Source organism: Grampus griseus (genome assembly GCF_964374135.1).
Source record: "Grampus griseus genome assembly, chromosome: 1".
Taxonomy (NCBI): domain Eukaryota; kingdom Metazoa; phylum Chordata; class Mammalia; order Artiodactyla; family Delphinidae; genus Grampus; species Grampus griseus.
In genome coordinates, this window is record NC_139017.1 from 25,572,322 (window position 1) to 25,596,619 (window position 24,298).

At 47.9% G+C, this 24,298-nt stretch overlaps 1 protein-coding gene across 1 annotated transcript in view; it reads right to left on the minus strand.

Annotated features, from left to right (window-relative positions):
- The window catches only part of KIF26B (kinesin family member 26B), a gene marked incomplete at both ends in the record, with an annotated part of 500,266 nt that overhangs the window by 87,348 nt on the left and 388,620 nt on the right, over positions 1–24,298 (minus strand). The window contains 3 exons of the mRNA XM_082652451.1: positions 393–655; positions 1,850–1,943; positions 7,202–7,408. Of these exons, the coding sequence (XP_082508577.1) occupies positions 393–655; positions 1,850–1,943; positions 7,202–7,408 (564 nt within the window). The remainder of the gene's footprint in view (positions 1–392; positions 656–1,849; positions 1,944–7,201; positions 7,409–24,298) is intronic.

Genomic DNA, 24,298 nt, shown 5'->3' on the forward strand with positions numbered 1-24,298 from the left:
CAGAAACGCAGTTTATAGAGCCATAAACAGCCCCAGTGATGGCTGGAGCTGTTTGTGCAAAGCAGTAAACATTTCCGCTTGTCGCTAAACAAAAGAAAGATGGTATTTTCTTTTTTGTTTTGAAAGGGGAGTAAAGAAAGTGAATTCAATTTCCCCCCAGTGCTACAACAACTGTGGTTCCTGTTCATTGTCAATTAGATGCAAGGTACAAATATTTAGGTTGGGCGAGCAGCTGCCCTGCAGCTGCAGGCCATAAAGTTCCAGTCCGCTTTAAAGTAAACACTTGCAAGCCTCCCCCGGTTGCATGTTGAGTGAGTCACGAGGTGAACCGCCCCAGCCGCCGAGGTAGGGATGAGCCACCTTGGAGCCAGCCAAGCCCCAGAAGCAATCACCTGCGTGCCACAGATGGGGTCCTCGCACAGGTACACGCCCGGAGACTGGCCGTCCTGCAGGCTGCCCGTGGCCACCTCCGACAGCAGGTCCCGAAGGTTCTCTTCTTTGCCCCACACCTCCACGGCTGAGATCCGCACTGAGAAACGGGCTCCGGTCTTTTCTTTCCGTTCATTTATCAGCTTGAAGAGCCAAGAGATGGCACAGGGGATGATGCCAAGGTTCTGCATGGAATCGTCTTTTCCGATCATGGTGTAGGATTTTCCTGGGAGAGCGAGGAAGGAAAGAAAAGCAGCTTGAGTGTCCAGGCATCATTCTATAGTCTCAAGATAGATGCCAAGGATGCAGAAGAGAGGCATGGGGAGTGGGGAATGGGAAGAGAGGAAAGGAAAAGGTGAGAGAAATATTAAACATTTGACATTTCCAAGTACTACTGATGGAATAGCTATAATAAAGAACGTGAGAACCCCGACTAACGACAAGATTAAACCACAGTTGACCTTGAGGAGAGGATCTCAAACGTTACAAGCTATCCAGTTTCCGTACTGTTTTTCTCATGGTGGGAAGGCAGAAGTCTTTCATCCCTGATATGGTTCTTTTTTTCACCACCCCACGGATTCACTCCACATACTTACACTTTATATCCTTTTTCAAGTTAAATGCTGCGTATATTTTGCATGGGCAAATTCCATTCAAATCTGGATCACTGCTTTGATCAGAGATCAGGAAGACCAAAGTGGCAGTGAGATGAAATGGGCTTTCCGACCTGGCCTAGAACCGGCTCCATCATTGCAAAGCTGCTGTTGGAAGCCCTGCCCAGGGACACTTTTTGGAACTCGCCATATTACTAACTTATCAAGCATGTAAAGTGAGACCTGGTGAGCAGATGGCCACAGGTCAGGATTAAGAAGGCACTTCAAGGGGATTCAGTCATCAAACCCTCACAGAGGTGTGTGGCGGCCGCCTTTCCCAGGTGCTTCAGCACAGGTGGATTCCCGACAGTTGGGTGGTGGGAAGCAAGGATGCTGGCAGACTTATCTCCCCAGACAGGTGCTAATGTGGTCCGGCCTTTGCTTGGTGGCTGCCCCTCTGGCATTACGTTGAACCCAAGTACTCTGGGGAAGGGGAGTCATCTCTGCTCCCCAGCAACCCCTGCTCAGGAAATGTAATTCTCCTGCTGGCTTTCTGGGCGTGACCCTGACCTGGACCGAGTGGGAACAGCCCCACTACTCCTTTTGTGCATTTCTTGGACTCTAAGGCTTTCCTAGGTGACTGGGAATCCACTTAGGATGAGCATCTATATTTCAGAAGCAGAAATGGTTATTCATGATTATTCAATTCAGCACCTGCGGGAAACCACCTTTCCCTTCATCCGAGGACTCTGGGTACAATACAGAACAATGGATAAAGTGATAGGGAAATCCAGCAAGCAGCATGAAAAAGTAAAGCTCTCACTGACCCAGCTTGGCGTGGCCGAAACAGAACACACAGCCATCTGCCCCGTTGACCACAGACTGGATCACCTCTGCCACGGTTCCAGCACACACTTCCGCCTGGCAGACACAAGAGGAGACACAAACTGTGAGTCGACCATTAACAATGGAAACTTGCACCTGCTCTCCTGGGACTCAGGGTCCCAGAGCCATGGCATTTCCAGATGGGTCGGCTCTAACGCAGTTCTGGAGGTGCGCAGAACCCTTCGTACTTCCCACTCACTCGCAAGCCTGAGCATTACACACATTAAAAGCAAACCACCCTTCTGCTAATTTGTGGTACATTTCAGCTGCTGTCTCTGCAGGCCAGGCACGAACAGGCTGGAACGGGAACGCAGAGTGCTTTCATGGACCTCATGCCATTCTGGCCTCCTCCCCGGGCAAGTATTTAAATATTCCATTCACCCTCTGCTAACTAGATCCTTCCTTTACACACACACACCTCCACCACCACCACACACACACACTCAGAGCTTATGAAATGGCTAGGCTTGTTAGAGGGTAAAGGGTGATGTGTCATTTCAGGAAAGTGACCTTGGGATACATTATGGTTCTAATCTAAGCAGGAGGTTTGTGATGCATGTCTGCTTTGTCTTCCTGATAACTCTCTCCTCTTTCTCCATCTACATCCTTCTCTTTTCAAAACCAGACTTTTGGGCTTCCCTGGTGGTGCAGTGGTTGAGAGTCCGCCTGCTGATGCAGGGGACGCGGGTTCGTGCCCCAGTCCGGGAAGATCCCACATGCCGCAGAGCGGCCGGGCCCGTGAGCCATGGCCGCTGAGCCTGGGCTCTGCAACGGGAGAGGCCACAACGGTGACAGGCCCGCGTACCGCAAAAACAAAACAAAAAACCCAGCCTTTTCTTTCTTTCTCTCTAGATACATTCAATGTATACACTATTAATCACCACTGGTCAGTATGTTACAATGGGTGGTCTTCAGCCTGTTATGTGTCTCATCTCCAATGTGATTATTACATCCTTAGACAGAGGCCAGTCTCTTGGTAACGTTTTGTATTTCCCCATTAACACCCAATACAGCACTCTGCAAATGATAAGAAAATAAATTTTGTGAACCAACTTGGGGGTCTGGGAAATCTCTCTGGTTAGCCTCTGAGGCTTTCACAGCAGCAGGAAGACAGAATCACTCGCCGTGTGCTGCACCTTCCTTTCTCCCTCAGCACCAGAGTCAGATCTGGAAGCATTCAGAGGACGTGCAAACCCGGGGCTCAGTGGGCATCGGAGCAACGTGCCTCCCAGTGGGAATCTGAGGACGGCAGCCTCGGCACTGAATGTGGTTATTCAGCTCCAGGTTGCAACAACACAATGAAGCTAAGTGTTCGAAAATCAATGTTCTCTCCCGAACCGAAACTGAAAAACCACACTCCTAACAACTGTCAGTTGTTCTGGTGATGGCCTCAGCAGCTCTGCTGGGGGCTCCTCCTGAACGAAGTGGGTGGCAGGATGAGGCTGCGGTGGGGACCACAGGATCTGTCTCACCCCCAGGGCCTAGGCAATGAGAGTCCAGAGCTAAACCCTGAGACTGAGGTGGAATCTTGATGGAATTTGCTGAAGGTGCCTCTGCAGAGCCAGGAGAAGTTATCACCAAATGAACTCTGCCTTCCTCAGACATAAAGTGAGATGGGGGTCAGGAGGCTGAGAGCCCACCTTGAGCCATACATAAAACAAAGTGTATTAGATTCAAGGTCAGCAAAGAGAAAGATGGTTGTGTGTGGACCACATCCACGCACGTTACTGAATCACCCGTCCAAAGGCCTGAGGACAGAGAGAAACGGGAGCAGCCTCACGGGCACAGGGTGGGCAGGCCTCCCCTTGCAGAATTCTTGCCCAGTGTCCACTGAGAAGAGAGCGGTCAGCAACATGTCCATCTGGTGTTTGTTAGCTGACAATGGCCCCTGGAGGCCCTTTGCTGTCTTTCCCCTTGAGCCTAGAGAAGCAGGAGCCTTCCCAAGTGGACTCCACAGGCAGGGCTGGGCGTGCAGGAAGCCTGTTACCCACCGGCAGGACTCAGTCCTGCTGCCCACCCTTCCTAGTGATGATGGAATGTTTGTGTTCCCCATACCCCCCACCAAGTTCATATGTTAAAACTGAATGTCCAATGTGATGGTATTTGAAGGTGGGGCCTTCGGGAGGTGATTAATCATGAGGGTGGAGCCCTCGTGGAGGGGATTAGTGCCTTTATAAAAGAGGCCCCAGAGTCCTCCCTGGACCTTCCACAATGGACGTAGTGAGAAGACATCTGTCTATGAATCAAGAAGGGGCCCTCGCCAGATCCTGAATCTGCCAGCTCCTTGATCTTGGACTTCCAACCTCCAGGACTGTAAGAAATAAATTTCTGTTGCTTATAAGCTACCCAGTCTGTGCTGTTTTGTTAAGGAAGTGAAAATGGACTAAGACACCTCCCCAAAGCCAGAACCAGCAGAGGTATGCCCCAGCAATGGGCAGCTGGTGACCGCCGAGGCCACTAGAGGGTACTGAGTGTGGCTTATAAGGAGGATGTCCTTAAAGACCGGGTAAAAGCAAAGTTCATGACCGCCTTGGGTCACGGCGGTTGCTGCTGCCTCACAGGTCAACAACAGGGGCCTGAGAGCAGAGGCCCATTCTATACGCTTTCCTGCTTTCCTGCTTCGGAGGCTCAGAGGGTGCTCCTTCACAGGGGCTGAGGCTGAACACGCCGGCAGCATGATATTACTATTAACAATGACAACAGCATGGTAAAAACAGTAGCACTTGTTGAGCGCTCACTGTGTTCTGCCTCTGCTCTAAGCACCTCACGTGTATCCACACAGTGAATCACAGCAGACCAGTGAGGCCCGTTTTGAACTTGTCTTCATTTTATGGATGAAGACACTGAGACCCAGAGAGGTAGAGTGACTTGCCCAAGGACACACTGGTAGTAGCTAGTGGATAAAATGGCGAGAGGGCAAAGATACAACACCATCCTGAGCAGGACGCAGATTGGTTAATAGGAAGACTCCAGGACAAATGTCCACTCAAGAAAGAGTCTGTGAATGAGAGACTGAATTTTTGAATCTCAGTTTCCTTGTCTGTAATGTGAAAACAGCACTACCTCCCTTTTCAATACCACAGAATTCCAGGAAGAGTAGAACGGGTTAATGTATATGAAACTTCTTGAAAACTACAAATTTATATAGAAATGTAATTTATTATATTGGAAATGTAACAAAAACAAGCATTCTGAAGCGATAGCAACTGTAAGAGGGAGCACATGAGCTCTGGAACCAAGTGTGAAATGTAAGCAAAGACTAGCAATAAAAATGGCTCCCTTTTCCGGAATAAATCTAAAACCCATTAATAGTCCACACTTAATTTAGGGTTTGCTTTGGAATTCTTACGACTTAGGGAGATTCGCTTTTGAAAAGTTTTAACTGTGTTAATTAAATTACTTGTAGGCCATTTATTAGACCCAATGTCAGGGTTAGATTAGTGAGCCCACTGGGTGGTACAACACACAAAAAATGTAACGAGGAGAAAACCTACAGAACTTATTCATAGAGTACTTTGTCTTCTCATGGTAAAACTCTTTGGGAAAACCACACGCTTAGCTTGCTAATGAATGGAGCCTATAATACGTGCTAAGTGCCTATGGTGTCTGTGTGAACATCACTACTTCCTATACTCAGATACCACATGGAGGAAATTAGCAAGAGCTGCAAATCGTACCCATCAGCACCCTGTCTTCAGGTTCTGCTCTAGGCTATTGGTTACCCGAGTGCACACTGTTTTGTTTAAATCTTGGGAAGTGCTGGAAATTTGTCAGGAAGATGCATGTGTCTGATGCCAAAATGCAGGCAAAGTAGGCCACTGTACACCTATAACCTGGGTTATAGATGTCTACTAAAGATCCAGTTGCACCAATTCATTGCAGATGAATTGCACCAGATGGTGTAAGTGAATCTTCTAGTACACATCTGTTCTACTGGGATTGGTTCCAGGAGCCTTGGTTAAGGAATCTTGGCACCCTGGTCCCCCAAGAAGCCTCCAAATTATACTCATAACAGACTAACAAAAATGGCCACAATTCTCCACCCCTCCCTGTGTGCATGCCCCTTGCAATGTGACTTCGCAGCTCCTCCAATCAAGAGACAGAGCCTCTCCCCCACTCCTCGAATTTGGACCAGTCGCATTCAGCAGAAGTGATGATGTGTCAATTCCGAGCCTAGACCTCAAGAGGCCTGCAAGCTTGGATCCTCTCGTTGCCTTGAGAGCAAGCCCAAGACAGCTGCTGGTTGATAAGAGACAACATGGAACACAGACCAGGTGAGCTGGCCAAGGCCATTCTGGACCAGCCTAAAACTAGCCAACCCTCAAACATGTGATAGCGTCCAGCCAAGATCAGTAGAGCTGCCGACCCAACCCAGAGCTGATCTCTGACACACAGGTGAGCCGAGCTAGGAGCAGAGGAATGCTCAGCTGACCTCCAGACTCATGAGCAATAATAAATACTTATGGTTTTAATCCACTAGGCTTAGGGTGGTTTCCAATGCAGCAATAGCTAACCAACACACCAGCTCTCCCCAGCCTCTCTTCTTCCTCTCCGCTCCCCTGATGCAGGCCACAGGACTGCACGTCAGCCTCAGTTTCCCTGCCTAGCACTCCAGGTCCTCAGTAGGACTTGCCCTCTCTGGAGCCCTAGAACCCTGCCTAATTCTTTTCTTTTTCTAAATTTTTTTTTTGATGTGGACCATTTTTAAAGTCTTTATTAAATTTGTTACAATATTGCTTCTGTTTTATGTTTTGGTTTTTTGGCCAAGAGGTATGTGGGATCTTAGCTCCCTGACCAGGGATCGAATTGGAAGGCGAAGTCTTCACCACTGGATCGCCAGGGAAGTCCCAAACCCTGCTAATTCTAACCCAGCTCCTTGAAACATCTTTTCCCTTCTTACATGCTCACACCCAGAAGCCCAGGCAGGAGTGGGGTCTTAATGGACCCGTTGCCAGCATCTCGATGCAGCTGTACCCGACACTTCCAATTCTGCCTGCTCTCATCCTGCTTCTGTTTGCCATTCACTGATTGGCTCTCTCTTCCTTCTCTCCAAGAGTATGTTTTGTTGAAATCCTGGCACAACAATCCTGCCCAAGGTGTGACACCAGCGATTCAAAAGGACTGAACTATTCAAAGGAATTCAAATTGGCTTCCGAAAGTTGTTGTGTAGACAGTGGAAGCGACCCATCAGAGTGCTCTGGAAGATACCCTCCCAGCTCATGGGTCCTAGTGAATAGTTAAAGCTTCTTGAAACTAATCAATATCGCCTGAGCCTGAGAAGGGGTTGTACCCACCTGAGAAGCATCTTGTGGAAAAACCGCATCAAAGGCAAACATCTTAGGAGGAACTTGGTTCCCTCTCTTTTGGAAGGCATTTAGACCTCCACATGTCAGGGGGTCATACAAGGTGATCTGCTTCTTTCGTGGGTCCACCTTTAAGAAAGAGCTGGATTCCGAGGTATCGCGAGCCAACGTGGAACAAACGCGAAGCATGACTTTCACCTGTTAAGAAACAAAAGCAGGAAATGACAGGGATTAAGACAGTTGGATACTTTATGATGGAGCACCTTTACGTACTCTGGAGACACAAGTATGTGTGGCAGCATGGAATCTTCTCGTGACAAATTATGATAAAATGCACAATGAATTAGCAACATAACCCTCAGCGGGTCACGGGAAAACTCAATTGATTTATAATTACCAGGTAGAATATTTTGATACGTCTGTTACTTTATTACAGAACTGGCACATCGTGTTCTTTGTCTTCCTGTTAATATAAATAGAAAATTAACTGTACCCAGGTGGCCCAATTACTTAAATGAAAAGGTAATCTGGACTGCCAAGCTTTGGGGGGGCTGGTGTAGTTCCCTTGAAGCTCACAGATCAGTAAACCCTGTACATAAAAGTTAGCTCCGTAATTTACTCCTTGAGTCTTGCCCGTCAGGACTCTTAGAGACAAAAACCCACAGTTATTAGTGTCATCATTAGAAGCCTGTGAAACGGCCTGTTTTTAATGGCCAGCATTTGAAATGTGTGCCAAGGGGCAACAGTGATAAAAGACTTGTTTGAAACATGTTATTTGGGATCCCATTAAGTGAGTGCAGAGGAATGATCGTTTCAAGGGATGAAAGTGCGTCTCTGTGGGAAACAGGCAGCAGTGCCCCTTTAACCCACCTTCTAAGTCATTGAACATGGACATTTCTAGGGCTCAGCCCAGCTCAGCCCCACCCCGGGGCCGAGTGGGGTACTTGTGGGAATGGACTGCTTGCCCTAGAGTTCTGAAGTGAGCAGAAGTCAAGTTGAAGTCACACACACAGTTCTAGAGGCTCAAATCCCGGGGAAATGGCCAGCATTTGCTCCCTTACCAGCTCTTTGTTACTGCGTTGCTACTTCACCTACTCGATGAGCCAGGCACTGAGCTAGGCACTGGGGATGCAGAAGACACATAATACATAGAGGAGCAGGGCACACAGACACAGAGACAGGAGATTTTTGTAATACGATGTGGCAAATCCTGATGCTATATTCAGGGTTATTTTTAAATTCCTCTCTGTGTCATGCCCTCTTCATCCAATCAATGTTCAGGCCTGAAGAAATCTCAGTCATGCAATTTTGGGGAAAGGGATTGTCAAATTTTACATAAAGGATTTCAAACATACAGAAATGCTCAGAGGATAATCTACACTGTGCATACCGAGTGAGGTCACCCTCCTGCTTATCTCAGCCGTGTCTGCTGAGGCATGGGAACTCATCTGCCGTGGGCAAAGCTGAAAGGTAAAGAATTCCTAGGGCACTGGACTCATCGGATGGGCTTGCACTGTGTCCCAGCTGGGCTTGTTCTTATCACTTAAGAATAGTACTCAGGTGTGGATCCGGAGGCCGGGGAGGGGGCGGGTGTCATGGTGGAAGGTTGGCATGAGGCTGACCCCTCAAGGTGCAAATCTTGGTTTTCTCTCTGAGGTCATACAATGGTACCTGCCTTTTCCTGAGGGTCTATGGTGTGCTAAGGCTGTGCTGTTATCTATGGTATCTTATTTAATCCTCCCAACAGGCCAGTGCATAGGCGTCCAGATTTTACAGATGAGAAAACAGATGCTACAGAAATTGCGGGTGGTAAGGCTAGGCTCTGATCCCACCTCTGACTCCAAAACCCATACTTTTTCCATTATGCCAAGTATTGCTCCTATACACAGTCAGATTTCTCGGAGCCTCAGTTTTCTCACCTGTATATTAGGGACAACATCACCTATCTCATGGGACTGTTGTGGGAATGAAATGAATTGACATGTGAAGTGCTGAGCACAGGGTAGGCGCCTGATTCCTTTTTCTCCTCCTCTTCTCTGTATTGCCACAATCTGAATCACGATATCCTAGCATTTTCCAATCATGGTGTGAATGATAAGGTTTTAGAACTCCTTGCCCTGGATTCAAAAACAGGATGCCATGGGGGAATCACTGCAGATGGAGCTGGGTATTAAGTGCTGGGCCTTAAAAAGCTCCTGTTAGGGGCTTCCCTGGTGGCGCAGTGGTTGAGAGTCCGCCTGCCGATGCAGGGGACACAGGTTCGTGCCCCGGTCCGGGAGGATCCCACGTGCCACGGAGCGGCTAGGCCCGTGAGCCATGGCTGCTGAGCCTGCGTGTCCGGAGCCTGTGCTCCGCAACGGGAGAGGCCACAGCAGTGAGAGGCCCACGTACCGCAAAAAAAAAAAAAAAAAAAAAAAGCTCCTGTTAGTAAAACCCGTCAAGTTTCACACATAGTCACTGCGTGTATGACAATAACCATCACTTCTGTCTACATTCCATTCTGGCAATTTTCTTGTTCACCATGAATGTCTCCAATCTTATTTCAGTTCCATTCATTACTATAGACTTGCCCCACTTACACAGCAGGTGTGCTAAGAGCATGTATTCAAAGTGCAACTTTTGGTAGGTGTCTGGGTCCTCTGGTCTTTCTTTTTTTTTTTTTTTTTTTGCGGTACGCGGGCCTCTCACTGCCGTGGCCTCTCCCATTGCGGAGCACAGGCTCCGGATGCGCAAGCTCAGCGGCCATGGCTCACGGGCCCAGCCGCTCCGTGGCATGTGGGATCTTCCCAGGGCACGAACCCATGTCCCCTGCATCGGCAGGCAGACTCTCAACCACTGCATCCCCAGGGAAGCCCCCCTCTGGTCTTTCTGTAAGCAAACCTCCTAGCCCAGCCCCTGAACACTACAAGTCAAGGATGATGCAACCCCAGGCAGAACTGATGGGGTCACATGGCCCACTGCTTTTCTATTTCACAACTTTGCATGCAATTTCTGGGTAACTAGAGGTGCTGAATGTACAATATGAACTGAGCCAGGCAAGGGCCCGCAAGGAGAAGCAGCACAGAAGGGGCTGGATCAGTAAGTCATTTGTCCAGGGGGAAGGCTCCTGAATCTTAATGAACTTCTGAGCCTGCAGTTCAATTTCTGCAGATAGGCTGCAGATCCCAGCTTCTGGTCTGACCAAGGAGATACGCAGCTCTTTAAAAATCCACTGAATTCCGGGCTGAGGGAAATGCCACACTCCATTCTCTCCTTTGTAATTCATTTAAATAAATGGATAATTTTTTCCCCTTAAAGGAAGGAAATTGGGTTTCTCTGCTTCGTTTCTTTGTGTCATTATTCCTTGAGCCCAGCACTGCACTTCCTGCTAATCCTCTGTAATTAAAGTGCTTAGGAGATACCACTTGTGATCAAGAAAGTCTCCCGACTTCTTGCCAGGAGTTTGTGCTTTTGTTGCAAACACTGGTAGGTTTTTGGCAACATGTACGTCAACCCTCCCTCTGACTGCTGCCCTGGGTAGAGGGTACCCACAGCTGTCAACGTGCATAGCCTTCTCCCCAGCTCTCAGGGTCCAGGGGACTGTCACTGTTTTAGGCCCAGCAGCAGAGGAGCTAGAGAGGCCCAAGTGGGGGAGCGTGGGCCTGACGCCCTGACTCTCTGGGACTAGCTTAGCACGTCACCTACCAAAGCTCTCCCTGGTTGAGAGCCCGCTTTGCCGCAGTTATCTAATTATTCAGTGGATGGTGGCAGACAGCGGTTGCTCCAGGCAGCACTTGTCTTCCTGTCCTGCTCATTAATCATCCCAGCGCCTCCTACTGGATGGCCTGGCAGGACTGATGGAGAGTGGATACGTGAGACTCGCAGAGCTTTGCGCCTGAACTGGACAGACTCTCCATCAACATGAAGCAGCGCCGGCTGCCACAGCCTTCGGCGCAGCCCACTGACAGGCAGATCCGCCCACGTGGTCACCCAGACTCCCTCCCCCCGCCGCGCCCCCCGCCCCCCCCCCCCCGTCCTGAGGCTCAGTGCACAAGCGCACGGTTGAGGACCAGGGAGGTTCCTCGCTGCCTGTCTCTCTACCCCCAAGCTGTCCGGCCGCAGGCTCTCTTCAGACTATATGGCCCAGGAGGGCTGGGGGCAAATTTGACCATCCAAAGAGTCCCTCACCAGTCAGAGAAAGACTACAGACGATGGTGGGGTAGTGGGACACAGAGAGGACACAGCCATCCTCAGTATCAGAATTATCTTTACCTTCCACATCTACTCTTAAGTTCCTAAAACACATCTGGAAATGGTTCTCCAAGGCACACAGAGGCATGTGAGATGGGTGCACCAAAATCTGCCAGCAGGAAGCATGGTGGGGCAAGTAGGGCGGGTGAGACCATCAGAAGGGATTCTAGACCCAAAGGAGCCATCTCCCGAGACAGAAGAGCCAAACTGCAGAGCCAGGGGAGCACTAACAACTCAGGCCGGCGTCCTGTGTCCCTCTCGCTGAGGCAGAGTGGCAGCGATGGTGACACTGAGACTCCCGGTGATGCGTGTAGGCCACGTAAACACCCACCGTCCCGTCTCTCAAGGGCGATTTAGCCTCAGATGAGCGAGAGCGAAGCCCAGGCGAGAGACTGAGCTGACGTCCAGCCCTGCCTGATGACAGCGACGGGGAGGGCCGAGGCAGTGCCGCGCTGCCCTCAGCGCAGCCCAGGAAGCCTTCCTTGGTTTCTACGTATGTTTGGATGGGATTCAGCTCTTGAGGGAAAAACACAGAGGGATAACAAAAGGGTCCATTGTACCTAAAGTACATCTCCTTTCTTACAGGTTCCAGGTGTGATGGGCACTGCCTGCTAGGAGCCAGGAGACTGGGTTCTTATCCAAACACCACCACCGTGGTGTGGCTGTTCACCTAAGGCAGGGGCCTTGGTTTCCTTATCCCTAAAGTGGGCCAGCTGTGTCACCTCCCTTGCAGGACAGGTGTGAAGAAATAAAGAAATAAAGACAGACTCTAGAGCAACATACAAGTATAAAATATCATTCTTCAAAGAAAAAAGGAAGGGAGGGAAAAAAAGAATGAATTCATATTCTTCAAACCGACTAGTATAAAGTAGACTTTCTACATCAAATTAATAGCATTAGAAGCCTTTCTCCAAGGCTTAATTTTTTTAATTAAAGGAAAACAGATATTTAATGAACATATATATCCACAGTGACGAGAGACAAAGAATAAAATATCCTCCTTCTTCCTCCCCCCGCCCCAAATTAAAGAATATACAGTCTACCGACATCTTCTGTAAAGGGGAGTAACCCATGAAAAATGTGATCTGAGGCTCTAAAGCTAATGAGGTATTGACCTTATTTTATTCCCTTCTTTTCTGTCTTGGTCACACGTGATAGACGTACTCACATTGTCTACTTACGGTACATTAGCCACTTCAGGAAAATTCTCCAACCATTCCAAGTAAGATGACTGAAGAGACAGGAACCTTAAACAGTATATACTTCTCGATATGTATTCTTCTCAACACACTCGCTTTTCTGATCTACCAAGAAATGCAGCAACCTTCCATATTCTTCTCTGCTTAGGACATTCTGACAAATCTATTGTAAAAGATTTTTACAATAGTGCCAATTTCTAAAACACACTGCAAGTGATTAAGGGTGTGACTTTCCAGCCAATATTTAAAGAGTGGTTTCCTCCTTATAACATAATGTAAGATTCTATTGCTAATCCACCACTGGCACACTGAAACCCACAAATGTGACTTTCTTTCCCCCTTTTGATTTGCCAAATGTGCATGCTTCACCTGATACGAGAGACAGGCAAAGATGTTTTGTAAAGAAACAAATTAAAATTGGGTTTTAGAACAGGAGAAAGTTTAAACACTTTTCTGGTAAAGTTTCTAGAAATAATCTGAAATTACTTTTTCTAAAGGAAGATCTTGATGATTTCATGTGCCTGAAAGCTTCCAGAAGTTGTTTTTCTTTTTTTTGTGGTACGCGGGCCTCTCACTGTTGTGGCCTCTCCCGTTGCGGAGAACAGGCTCCAGACGCGCAGGCTCAGCGGCCATGGCTCACGGGCCCAGCCGCTCCGCGGCATGTGGGATCTTCCCGGACCGGGGCACGAAACCGCGTCCCCTGCATCGGCAGGCAGACTCTCAACCACTGCGCCACCAGGGAAGCCCTTCCAGAAGTTTTTAAGGAGACCATGGAATCAAATTCCAAATAGTAATAATCTTGGAGGTCTCAAATAACTCCGATACTGGGAAGTCCAGGGAGCACCAAGCAGGTGTGTGCTCCCTATATTTACAGAGGGAGCTTTTCAACATTACGTTACAAAGTCATTATTCCATCGAAACATAGTTACTGTTACAGAATCACAGGTCACACTGAGGGACTCCAGAGATTCTAGGCACAGTTGAGTTGTTAGTTACAGAACAAAATCGGAGTGCATTTCTTTGCATAAAACCACAGTAATAATCCTACATGACATATTCGAAGATCATAGGCTAATCTTCACCTGGAGGTCCAGAGCCGTTGGATCCAGTGCTGAGTTTGGGGGGTAGAGGGCAGACTTCAGGAGGCTGAGGGCACTCCGGGCCTGTTTGGGGGCAGCATCTGCCCCGTGTTGATAAAATCAACCACTCAGTAGAGGATACTCAAGTGACTTGTCCAAAGCCAGTTGCCTGGCAAAGGTGAAAGGGCAGTGGCCCCTGACCCACTCCTCCCACAGAGTGTGTTCTGGGTCGGAGCCAAAGAAAGAGCGCTGTCCTCCCACCAAAGCCAGCAGGGCTTGAACCTCTCCCACCTGGGGCTGGGCCCGCACTGAGCCACCTTTACAGAGATGGTGGTGGGGGGGGGACTGTCCCTGCACTGTGGGTGGCTGGCTTCTCAGAGGTACCAGTGGGTAAGCTCATGTGGTACCAGACAGAAAATAATGAGCAGCGACGCTATCAAGAGGAAAGATTTACGTTATTCAAAGCCAGGCTGGGAACGGAGACAAGTGGTGGCATAATAGAGCTAAGTGTGGGAGAACATGTGCGAGACCAGAAACGGGGCCGTAATGAGAGGTGCTCTGCGAAGAAGCGCTTCGGGGAGTGGGGATGGGAGATTCCCTGACGCCCTCCATCACCAGCATCTGTCACCAGGCAGCCATCAGAGGACCACAGTGCTGGAAGGAGGGAGAACGAAGCCAGGGGACAAGCCCTTCCTGTGAGGCTCATGGCCGGGCAGCCTTCGGGAGCGGGGCCCCTTACACCAATTAGCAGGTTGGGAAAAATCTGGTCAGGATTCGAGGAGGGAGATGGGCACATTTCAGGGGCTAGTCTGTCAGCAAGGACAGCGACTCTGACAGCAGCCTGTTAGAAAAGGCCCCATCTCTTAGTTCAGTGCTAGGATACTTATTTTAAATGGATAAGCTGTTTAAATATACATCCTGGGACTTCCCTGGTGGCCCAGTGGTTAAAGCTCTGTGCTCCCAATGCAGGGGACCTGGGTTCGATCCCTGGTCAGGGAACTAGATCCCACACACCGCAACTAAGAGCCCGCACGCCACAACTAAAAGATCCCACATGCCACAACTAAGACCCGGCACAGCCGAATAAATGAATAAATACATATTAAAAAAAAAAAGCTACATCCTAAGACACAGGCATTCTCTGTCAAGTGGGATGTGGGATTCTGACCCTCTCCAATATTAAGAACGCTCACTGTCTGAGTGTCTTCCCTCTGACCACGTGGAGCACAGCCTGGAGTTTCGGAGCACATGCTCTGGAGACCCACTGCCTGGGTTTGAGTTCTGGTTGTACCTTTTACGGATGTGCATCTGTGGACAAGTGACTTAATCTCCCTCAAGCCACATCTAGAAAGATCATGAACTTCGAAGTCAGGACGTCCTGGCTCTTACAAGCTGTGTGACTAGCAACATATTATTTTAACAGTTTCCTCAACAATAAAATGGAAATAATAGCCCCTATCTGGAGGGCTTTATAAGATTATTAAGCAAATAATCATGCTGAGTACTTGGCACAAAGTAGGTCCTCAATAAATAAGTTACCATTTACCATTTATCTGCTACCATCTAGCAGATGATCTCTGCTCTCCCAGCTCTCCCTTTAACCACCTTTGACCTGGGAGTGCAGAAGACCTAGTCACTAGATTCTTAATCGTTTGTGCCCATAAGAGAGAGCTAGAGAGAGAAAGCATCATCTCACCATACACTACAGAGCTGAGGCTGCAAGGCTTGCCCGAGGCCGCCCAATCTGTACACAGAGTTAGCTTAGGTCTTCCAACTGCCACCCACTCTCTCTGATGCCCGATTTTTGATACATCCTGGGTAAGTGACAAATGGAGATTTTTCTGAATACTGGGTAGGAAAACTATTGTGGTTAGTTTCTGGTGATTGTGGTTATTTTATCTTTGGAAATACCCATTCAAAAGATAAAAGATCAGGGAAGAAATTGTTGAGAAAAGCAGCCATGGGCACTCCTTAAATTAGAGTTCTTTCAGGTGGACTCAGTTTGGATTTGGGCACTCATAAGTTAATAAAGGGCCCATTTACTGTAAAGCTCGCTCATGGGTTACGACTGGAGAGCTAACTAATAGAGCTGTTGTTAAATCACGAGCATTCAAGAAACGCTGCATCTGCGGATGCCAGCTCGTCTGTCACCAAAGATGCTGTTCAGCTTGGCCACCAACAGGGCCAAGGGAAAGCTGTTTTCTTTTCTGCAGCCCAGTTTATTATAAATTTGAAGACTTCAGCTTGCTAACCTGACACTTGATTTAGTGTCTTCTGTCCCTCATTACTGGGTTCTCCTTGGTCCCAGGAATTGCACTATCCCACTGCTTCTGGCCTTTGACCTAGATAAATAACACCCAGAACTCTGAAAATAAGTCAAATCGCCCGGTCAGGGGAGTATCCAGAAATGCTAGCTACCAGGTCCACCATGGAATTTAGTGAAGCACCATCATAAACAGCGTAGTTATCTAAATGAAAGAGGCAACAGCTGTGATCATCTAATAATTAGCTATGTATTTTGCTGGCATTCATCACTTCAGTCCATTTTCTTTATAAAACTGTCACTTAGGAACACTGTCCATGCTGCTCCCAAGTTCCATCACATATGTGCATCTTCATGGGATGATAATTTTATTCCTGGCAGCACTCCGTATGGACGAGACCTGAGTAGAACCTAGGGGTGCCAGCATGAGCCCGGGTTCTCAGTGCTTCCTGGGGACAGATGTCAGGTAAGCCAGCACAGAACCCCCTCAAGCTCAGCACTGAGGTTTCTCCAGGCCCACAGGACTGCACGCTTGGTGTTGGGAGAGAAGACGTCCTTCTCCAGGCCCCCAGGGGAGGTCGGGGTCGATGCAGGGGACCGAGTCCCCTCCTGGAAAAGTCCCCTCCTGGAAAAGCCGTGGGCGTGATGCACACTCCAGGACTGGGCTGTTTCTCCAGCCTGCAACTCTGCAGCCCTAGTTCTAGGAAAGAGAAGAAGGAGGGACTTGTCCTGGTAAGAAAAAGCACCTGAGGGATCTTTAGGGCCAAGAGGTTGAAATCTGGAACAGTCTTAGCTGGCATTCAGGGTAAATGTAACTTTCATTGAAGCCTGATGTACTCAATGGATGGCCATGCCCAGCTCCACACTCCCTTGACCTTCTCACACTAAAAGAGGGAAAGGAGAGGGAAGAAGGAAGCAGGAGGAAGACGTGACGCCAGTACCTCGGTCCCCAAACCCTGGACCCTTAATGAGTCTTAGAGACTTTCATTCTCCTTCAATAAAAAAGATGAAGAGAGTTCAATCACAGCAACACTAGCCACAATTACTCCAACGCTTTCGCTGTGAGCTCCTCCGAAAGGCCTCCCTACTCAGAAGTGCATGTGTCCAATTCCACTGAACACGTATGAAACGCACAGTATGCACAGAGCCAGGCCAGGGCCGAGCAAGGGAGGCACAGCCGGAGGTGGGAGGGTGAGGAAAGTCAGAACTACGTAGAACAGAAAAGGGAGAAGGTGGCATTTCCATTTCAGATTACTTTATTTTCAGGTTTTAGGCTTAGAACCAAAGCAACTTGAACTCTCGGCTTAGCTCCAAAGAGCCCCGAGCTCACGCTGCCTTCTTGTTGGAAGAACTCGATGGGATCTGATAAACCTGGGCAGCCCCTGGAGGTGAAGGACATGCTGATAAGAGGAGGAGGGTGACTGAAGCCCAGTGGGAGGCAAAGGGGCAAATGCTAGTGAAAATCTCCCACCGCCTCTGGCCAGAGGCAAACCACTGACCCCCTCTAATTCCCTTAACTGGCTCTACCTTGGCAGGGAAGCCCTCGCTGGCAGCAGGACGCAGGTTCGAAGCAGAACGGTAAACTCTAATATGGAGGATTATTTGGAGAACATGTTTTCTCCTTATTTTCTTAAAATGTGTGTATGAAGAATCAGATGGAGTTTGGGGAGAGAAGTACCAAGTAAATGTCAGGTTTACCTAATTGCAGTCTTCTCCGGCGTGATTATATTAAGAATTGAAAAAAAAAAAAACCCCAACAAATTCAGGTATATACCCATAATCCAACAACAGTCATCCTCCTTGCCCAGAAGCCTGGGCCTGGGGAAAGGGCCTGGGACGGGGGGCATCACTCCTGTGGCGGAGGGGCTTCAGCGACCTTTAGTGAAAGACACTTGATCAATCAGGCGTACTCCTGCATTTGAGAACTGAAAAGCCATCCTAGCGTGCTGTGTCTGAAGCAAACGTCAGAAGCATTTACCACGTTCTGGGATGGACGGTCTGAAGCTACAGCTTGCCAAACTATGAAAGTGAACTTCACTTAGGTCCCACAAATACCCTCGACAGGCCCTTTGGCATCGTGTGGAATCAGCTTTTCTTCAAAGATCAGAACGCGTGGGGGAGCTTGATCATGGCTCTGTAGAATGGACACCGCCACAGGACTCTGTTACTGGGAGGTATCACCATGATAGAACTTTGTTCCTGGGCTCCAGCTTACATAGGGCTGTTTTATCTTGCCTTCTAGGTGAACCCACAAACTTCCCTCTTTGTATTTCCAAGGAGCCTGAACTGCTGTCCCCTCAACAGATCATGGTACACAGTTCATCTTGTTTGGACTTAGAAACCTCAGGCTAGAAGAAATTTGCCCAAGGGACACGGACTGGACAAAGCAATGACCAGTGACTCTCCTAAACTCCTGGCCACTCCCCAACTAGTCTAGTGGGGAAACACCCAGAGCAGGAATCAGAAAGCCTCCATCCATTCATTCCTTCAACATCTGTTGAGCACGTCTCAGTCTGAGCCAGGTACCATGCCAGGCTCTGTGGTTACAGAGCTTAAAAACCAGCTGTTGTCTTCAAAGGGCTTAGTGTATCAGGTGAGATAAAAAGTGTACCAGGTGGAACAAAAGAGCTTTGTCCTGGGAAACCATGAGGACCCAGTTGGGAGGGGACATTTCCAGTAGGGGAGCAGGGCCAGGAAAGGTTTCCTGAAGATGATCCATGAGACTTGGAAGAGGAGTCAGGGTCAGCTAGGCACCTAAGGCAGGGTGCAGGCACCCAGGCAGAGGGAGCATGTGGGCAGAGGCTGACTGGTGTGTTGGAACCTGCAAGTAGCTATGGGGACTTGAGTTAAGTGTCTCATCTTCTCTGTGCCTCGGTTTCCTCATCTATAAAGTGGAGGTGGTAATAATGCCTACACCTCATGGAAACTCTTATGGGGATTACATGAGCTGATGCACGTGAAGCTCTTGGCAAAGAGCCTGGCACACAGTAAGGGCTCAGTGACTATTGTTTTATGATTTCACTCTGATGCTGTTTAGGGTGGGCAGGGTGGAGGAGGGGTAAGAAATTTGACTGCAAAAATAGGTGGATGTCAGATTGTGGAGAGACTTCCTTTCCAAACTAAAAACTTTGTACTTAACTGGGATAATGGGGAGCCATTGAAGGACAGAGAAGGAAAGTAACTGGGAGGTTCCCATCCCTCTGCAATAGAATAACAGCTCTATAGTCCCGATTTCTCCATCTGTAAACCAGTGTTAACACCACCACCAACTTTCTTCCACTGTGGGGTGTTACAAAAGTTAAGGAAGAGAGCGTTTATGTAACTAGCACTTTAATAGCGTAGCATTTTAGACGTGCTGACCACTTGTTCAACGAGTCTACTGCGAGGCTTGTGTAAATGGCAACTCTGTGCAGAGTCAGGAGTCTGCTGTATGCGTGTGAACTTGGTGCTAGAAGCAGCCACGTTACCTGACAAGGAGAATAATGAACCAGTCAACCAACAAATAAATATTTATTAAAATGCCAATGAGGAAGGCACCCTCCTTACCTAGGAAAGCAAAGTATGCCAAAACATTTGCATTCAGGGAAAGAGCCAGACAGATCTGCTTCGGAACTCTCAAGAAGAGAGCGCTTGTTGTACGGTAGTTGTACATAAAGCCACAGGACGTAGACTGCTCTGTTCTACCACGGAACAGACTATGTCGGTGGTTGTTAGGGAACTACCTGACAGAAAAGAACATCTCTTTTCTCCCTAGTAGAGGAGAATCCGCAGCCTTCGCTCCTCCACCCTTGGGATCACGTATTAGCTCACCTATTGGACATTACTCTGTCCTGCAGCTGATTCATGCTCCCAGTCAGTGACTGGGTTTCTATCAGTCACACAAGGGACACAACACAGATTCTCTTCTTTAAAAACTTGTATGAGGCAACTGGCCACCAGCTATGGTCTCCCTTGGCACATTTTTGTTTTCAGTAACTGCGTTCCCGGGAATTGATTTCATATAAGCATGCAAGGGGAAGCTCATGTTTTCTTACTTACAAACAGCAAGCTAGAGACTTCCCTGGTGCCACAGTGGTTAAGACTACGAGCTCCCAATGCAGGGGGCCCGGGTTCAATCCCTGGTCAGGGAACTAGATCCCACATGCGTGCCGCAACTAAGAGTTCACATGCCACAACTAAGGAGCAGGCGAGCAGCAACTAAGGAGCCCACCTGCCACAACTAAGACCTGGCACAACCAAATAAAAAAAAAAAAACTAAACGAAATTGATTTTTTAAAATAAATAAATAAAGAGGATACTCAAAAAAAACCAGGAAACTACTCAAACATAAACTACTTGTTGAAACACAGATTTCTGGCCACACCTCCACCCCCACAGAGTTTCTGATTCAGGAGGAAGTCTGGGGTGGGACTGAGAATCAGCATTTCCAGCAAGTTCCTGCTGCTGCTGCTAGTCTGGGCCTCACACTTGGAGAACCACTGCTCAGGAGGTATGTTGGCTTCATCCTCATGGAATATTTCCTTCAAACTCCATTGTGGATCAAAAACACGACTGATGTGAATGTTAAATCCAAGGCAAATGACAGTCTTATTAGTTTTAAATACTCTGGGAGCTAAAGAAAGAATGTTTCTGTGCTGTCAAAATAAAACTGGCTTCTGATTCTATTCCATATTTCTCCTTGAGGACAAGTTCTAAAGTGAAATAAGATAAGTGCTAACCTAGGGAAGGATCAATAGGTTAAGGAGCTTTCTACTAAAAGTAGCCCAAATCTTGCATTTATACTTATTTGTTCTGTAGCTTTTTTACCCTATAGCGCTTTTTTTTATATAAATTTATTTTATTTATTTATTTATGGCTGCATTGGGTCTTTGTTGCTGCACGCGGGCTTTCTCTAGCTGCAGCGAGTGGGGGCTACTCTTCGTTGTGGTGTGCGTGCTCCTCACTGCGGTGGCTTCTCTTGTTGCAGAGCATGTGGTCTAGGCACACAGGCTCAGTAGTTCTGGCTCGCGGGCTCTAGAGCACAGGCTCAGTAGTTGTGGCACATGGGCTTAGTTGTTCCGCAGCATGTGGGATCTTCCCGGACCAGGGATCGAACCCGTGTCCCCTGCATTGGTGGGTGGATTCTTAACCACTGCGCCCCCAGGGAAGTCCCCCCCCCAGGGCTTTTATTACTGTCACGGAAGCATAAGCTTCCCACAACAAAATCCAGACCAACTCTTCCTATAAGTTCTTTTATTTCCCTCTTCCCTCAAACAAGCAATTATTTGGGATCTTATTAAAATTATACTCATAAAGAAATCAACATGAAAGGAAGTCAGCAATCGTTCTGAGACCATTTTTCCTCCTGGAGAACACGGTCCTGGCTCTGCAATGTGTGTGACTCTACGGGCATGAGTGTGGATGAGTGTGAGTATATCTGAGGATGATGTTTAACACTTTCATTGAACAATTTCTAGAATCAAAAAGCATGTATGGTTGGGTAGAATGGTCAATATTTATTTCATGTGGAAAACAGTTATTAAAATCTGAAATTACCTAGGGTAATTTCACCAGGGAAGGATCCTCTGCTTCCGGATCACAGTTCGTCCCGAACAATGCTTGAATTTGATGGAAGTGTTTCAGAATAAACCAGTCACCAAAAACATGTAACACTCACTGGGTGGGGCAGAGGAAATGCAAATTTTGCTTTGTTGGGTAGGTGAAAACCGGCAACCTTCCAGCCAGTTTGTCCAGCTTTGACGCCCTCAAAGTGAGGATGATGATATAACCCAGATCCAACTTGAATCCCATTTAGGTACCAGAAGATCTCATTATAATACTATCTACCTATAACACAGACCAGATGGCAATGGGCCCTCGGGCAACATTAGAGAAAGCTCTAGTGAACTCTACTTAGAATGAACTGATTTAATAAACTCTCATGCATGATAAAAAAAAAAAACATTCATCTGTAAAAAGGGAGTAAATGAGACTATGATGAATTTCCCCCAGAAGACTGAGTGTAGGGTAGAGGTGTCTGGGTAGGACATTATGGTGGCAGCTAAGAGAGAGACTTAGGTGGCCGAGTCCAGGGGCTGATACAAAGATCTGGCAGTTACAAATGGCAGTTATGTTCTAGGCAAAAAACTCATTTTCAAATTTGTAAGACTATGAGTGCCTTGAAGTAGAGCCTGCATCTCGTTTATCTTCACATCCTCAGTATCACTGATGATGCCTTTCACCCAGTCGGAGCTCAATTCTACCGTAAGGTTTTAATTTGAGACTTAGAAATGAGAGATGGAAGTATTGGGAAATGGAATCTTTCCTGGGAAGGTTCTGGATGCAGGTGCAAAGGAAAATAAAAGACGATAGGAAGGAAGAGGAAGACTTTTCTCTAAATAATAATAACAAATTAGATCAGGGTTGGAAATGTTTTTAAAGCAACCTGCTCAGATTCTAAACTCTTGCTTCTTCTGTTTCTAGGGGGTGGGTAGGAGGTGGTAGTTATGCTGACTGGGAGGTGGGGGTGTGTCTGAATTTACAAAATATACGGATGTAAGTGCATTCTGACTGCTGGCCTCTCTGAGGGACACTGTGGGTGTGTAGGGGTTTTGGGGAGGTGGTGGTGGTGGAGAATGCTGTTGACCCTTTTGCTCAGTGCCAGCTCTTGCAAGTGGTTTCAATTTAACAAGCCTCTCTTGAGGACTTACCTCTGCCTTGCTCTTTGCCAAATCTCCCAGCTACCCTGTAAGGTAGGCCTTTTATTGTCATAGAAGAAATAGGTTCAGAGGAGCAAAATGGCTTCCCTAAAATCTCATAGAAATAAGCAGCAGAAACAGGATGAAACCCAGCTCTGGGTGGAAGTCATATACATTTTCCTCTCTACCACAATTGCTTCCCTGGGAAGACAAGGCAAGAGGGCTAATACAAACTCTTTAGGTCAAGCCCAACCTACAGCATGTAAACTGTACACCAAACAGACTTTACGCTGAATATATTTACGGCTGCTTTGGCAGGTTTTGTGGGACTCCCTAAAGCCATTTTTTTTCCTTGTACTGCTGTGGCTCAACAGGCTAAAACATATTTCAGCACTTTAAAAAAGCACAGGTGGGAGACTGGTTCAAGAGGGTGGAGTAGAAGGATGTGCACTAACTCCCTCTTGCGAGAGCACCAGAATCACAACTAACTGCTGAACAGTCATCGACAGGATACTTGAATCCCATTTAGGTACCAGAAGTACCTAACTCACCAAAAAAGATACCCCACATCCAAAGACAAAGGAGAAGTCACAATGACATGGTAGGAGGGGTGCAATCACAATAAAATCAAATGCCATAACCGCTGGGTGGGTGATGCACACGCCGCAGAACACTTATACCACAGAAGTCCACCCATGGGAGTGAAGGTTCTGAGCCCCACATCAGGCTTCCCAACCTGGGGGTCCGGCAATGGGAAGAGGAATTCCCAGAGAATCAGACTTTGAAGGCTAGCAGGATTGGATTGCAGGACTTTGACAGGACTGGGGGAAACAGAGACTCCACTCTTGGAGGGCACACACAAAGTAATGTGTGCATCAGGACCCAGGGGAAGGAGCAGTGACCCCATAGGACACTGAACCAGCCCTACCTGCTAGTGTTGGAGGGTCCCCTGCAGATGCGGGGTGGGGAGGGGTGGCAGTGGCTCACCATACGGACAAGGACACTGGTGGCACTGGTGGCAGAAGTTCTGGGAAGTACTCCTTAACATGAGCCCTCCAGGAGTCTGCCATTAGCCCCACCAAAGAGCCCAGGTAGGCTCCAGTGCTGGATCACCTCAGGCCAAGCAACGAGGAGGGAGGGAACTCAGCCCCATCCATCAGGAGACAAGCATATTAAAGTTTTACTGAGCTCTGCCTACCAGAGCAACACCCAGCTCTACCCACCACCAGTCCCTCCCATCAGGAAGCTTGCACAAGTATCTTATATAGCCTCATCCACCAGAGGGCAGACAGCAGAAGCAAGAAGATCTACAATCCTGCAGGCTGTGGGAAAAAAAACCACATTCACAGAAAGACAGAAAAATGAAAAGGCAGAGGACTATGTACCAGATGAAGGAACAAGATAAAACCCCAGAAAAACAACTAAAGGAAGTGGAGATAGGCAACTTTCCAAAAAAAGAATTCAGAATAATGATAGTGAAGATGATCCAGGACCTTGGAAAGAGAATGGAGGCAAAGATCGAGAAGATGCAAGAAATGGTTAACAAAGACCTAGAAGAATTAAAGAACAAACACACAGAGATGAACAATACAATAACTGAAATGAAAAATACACCAGAAGGAATCAATAGCAGAATAACT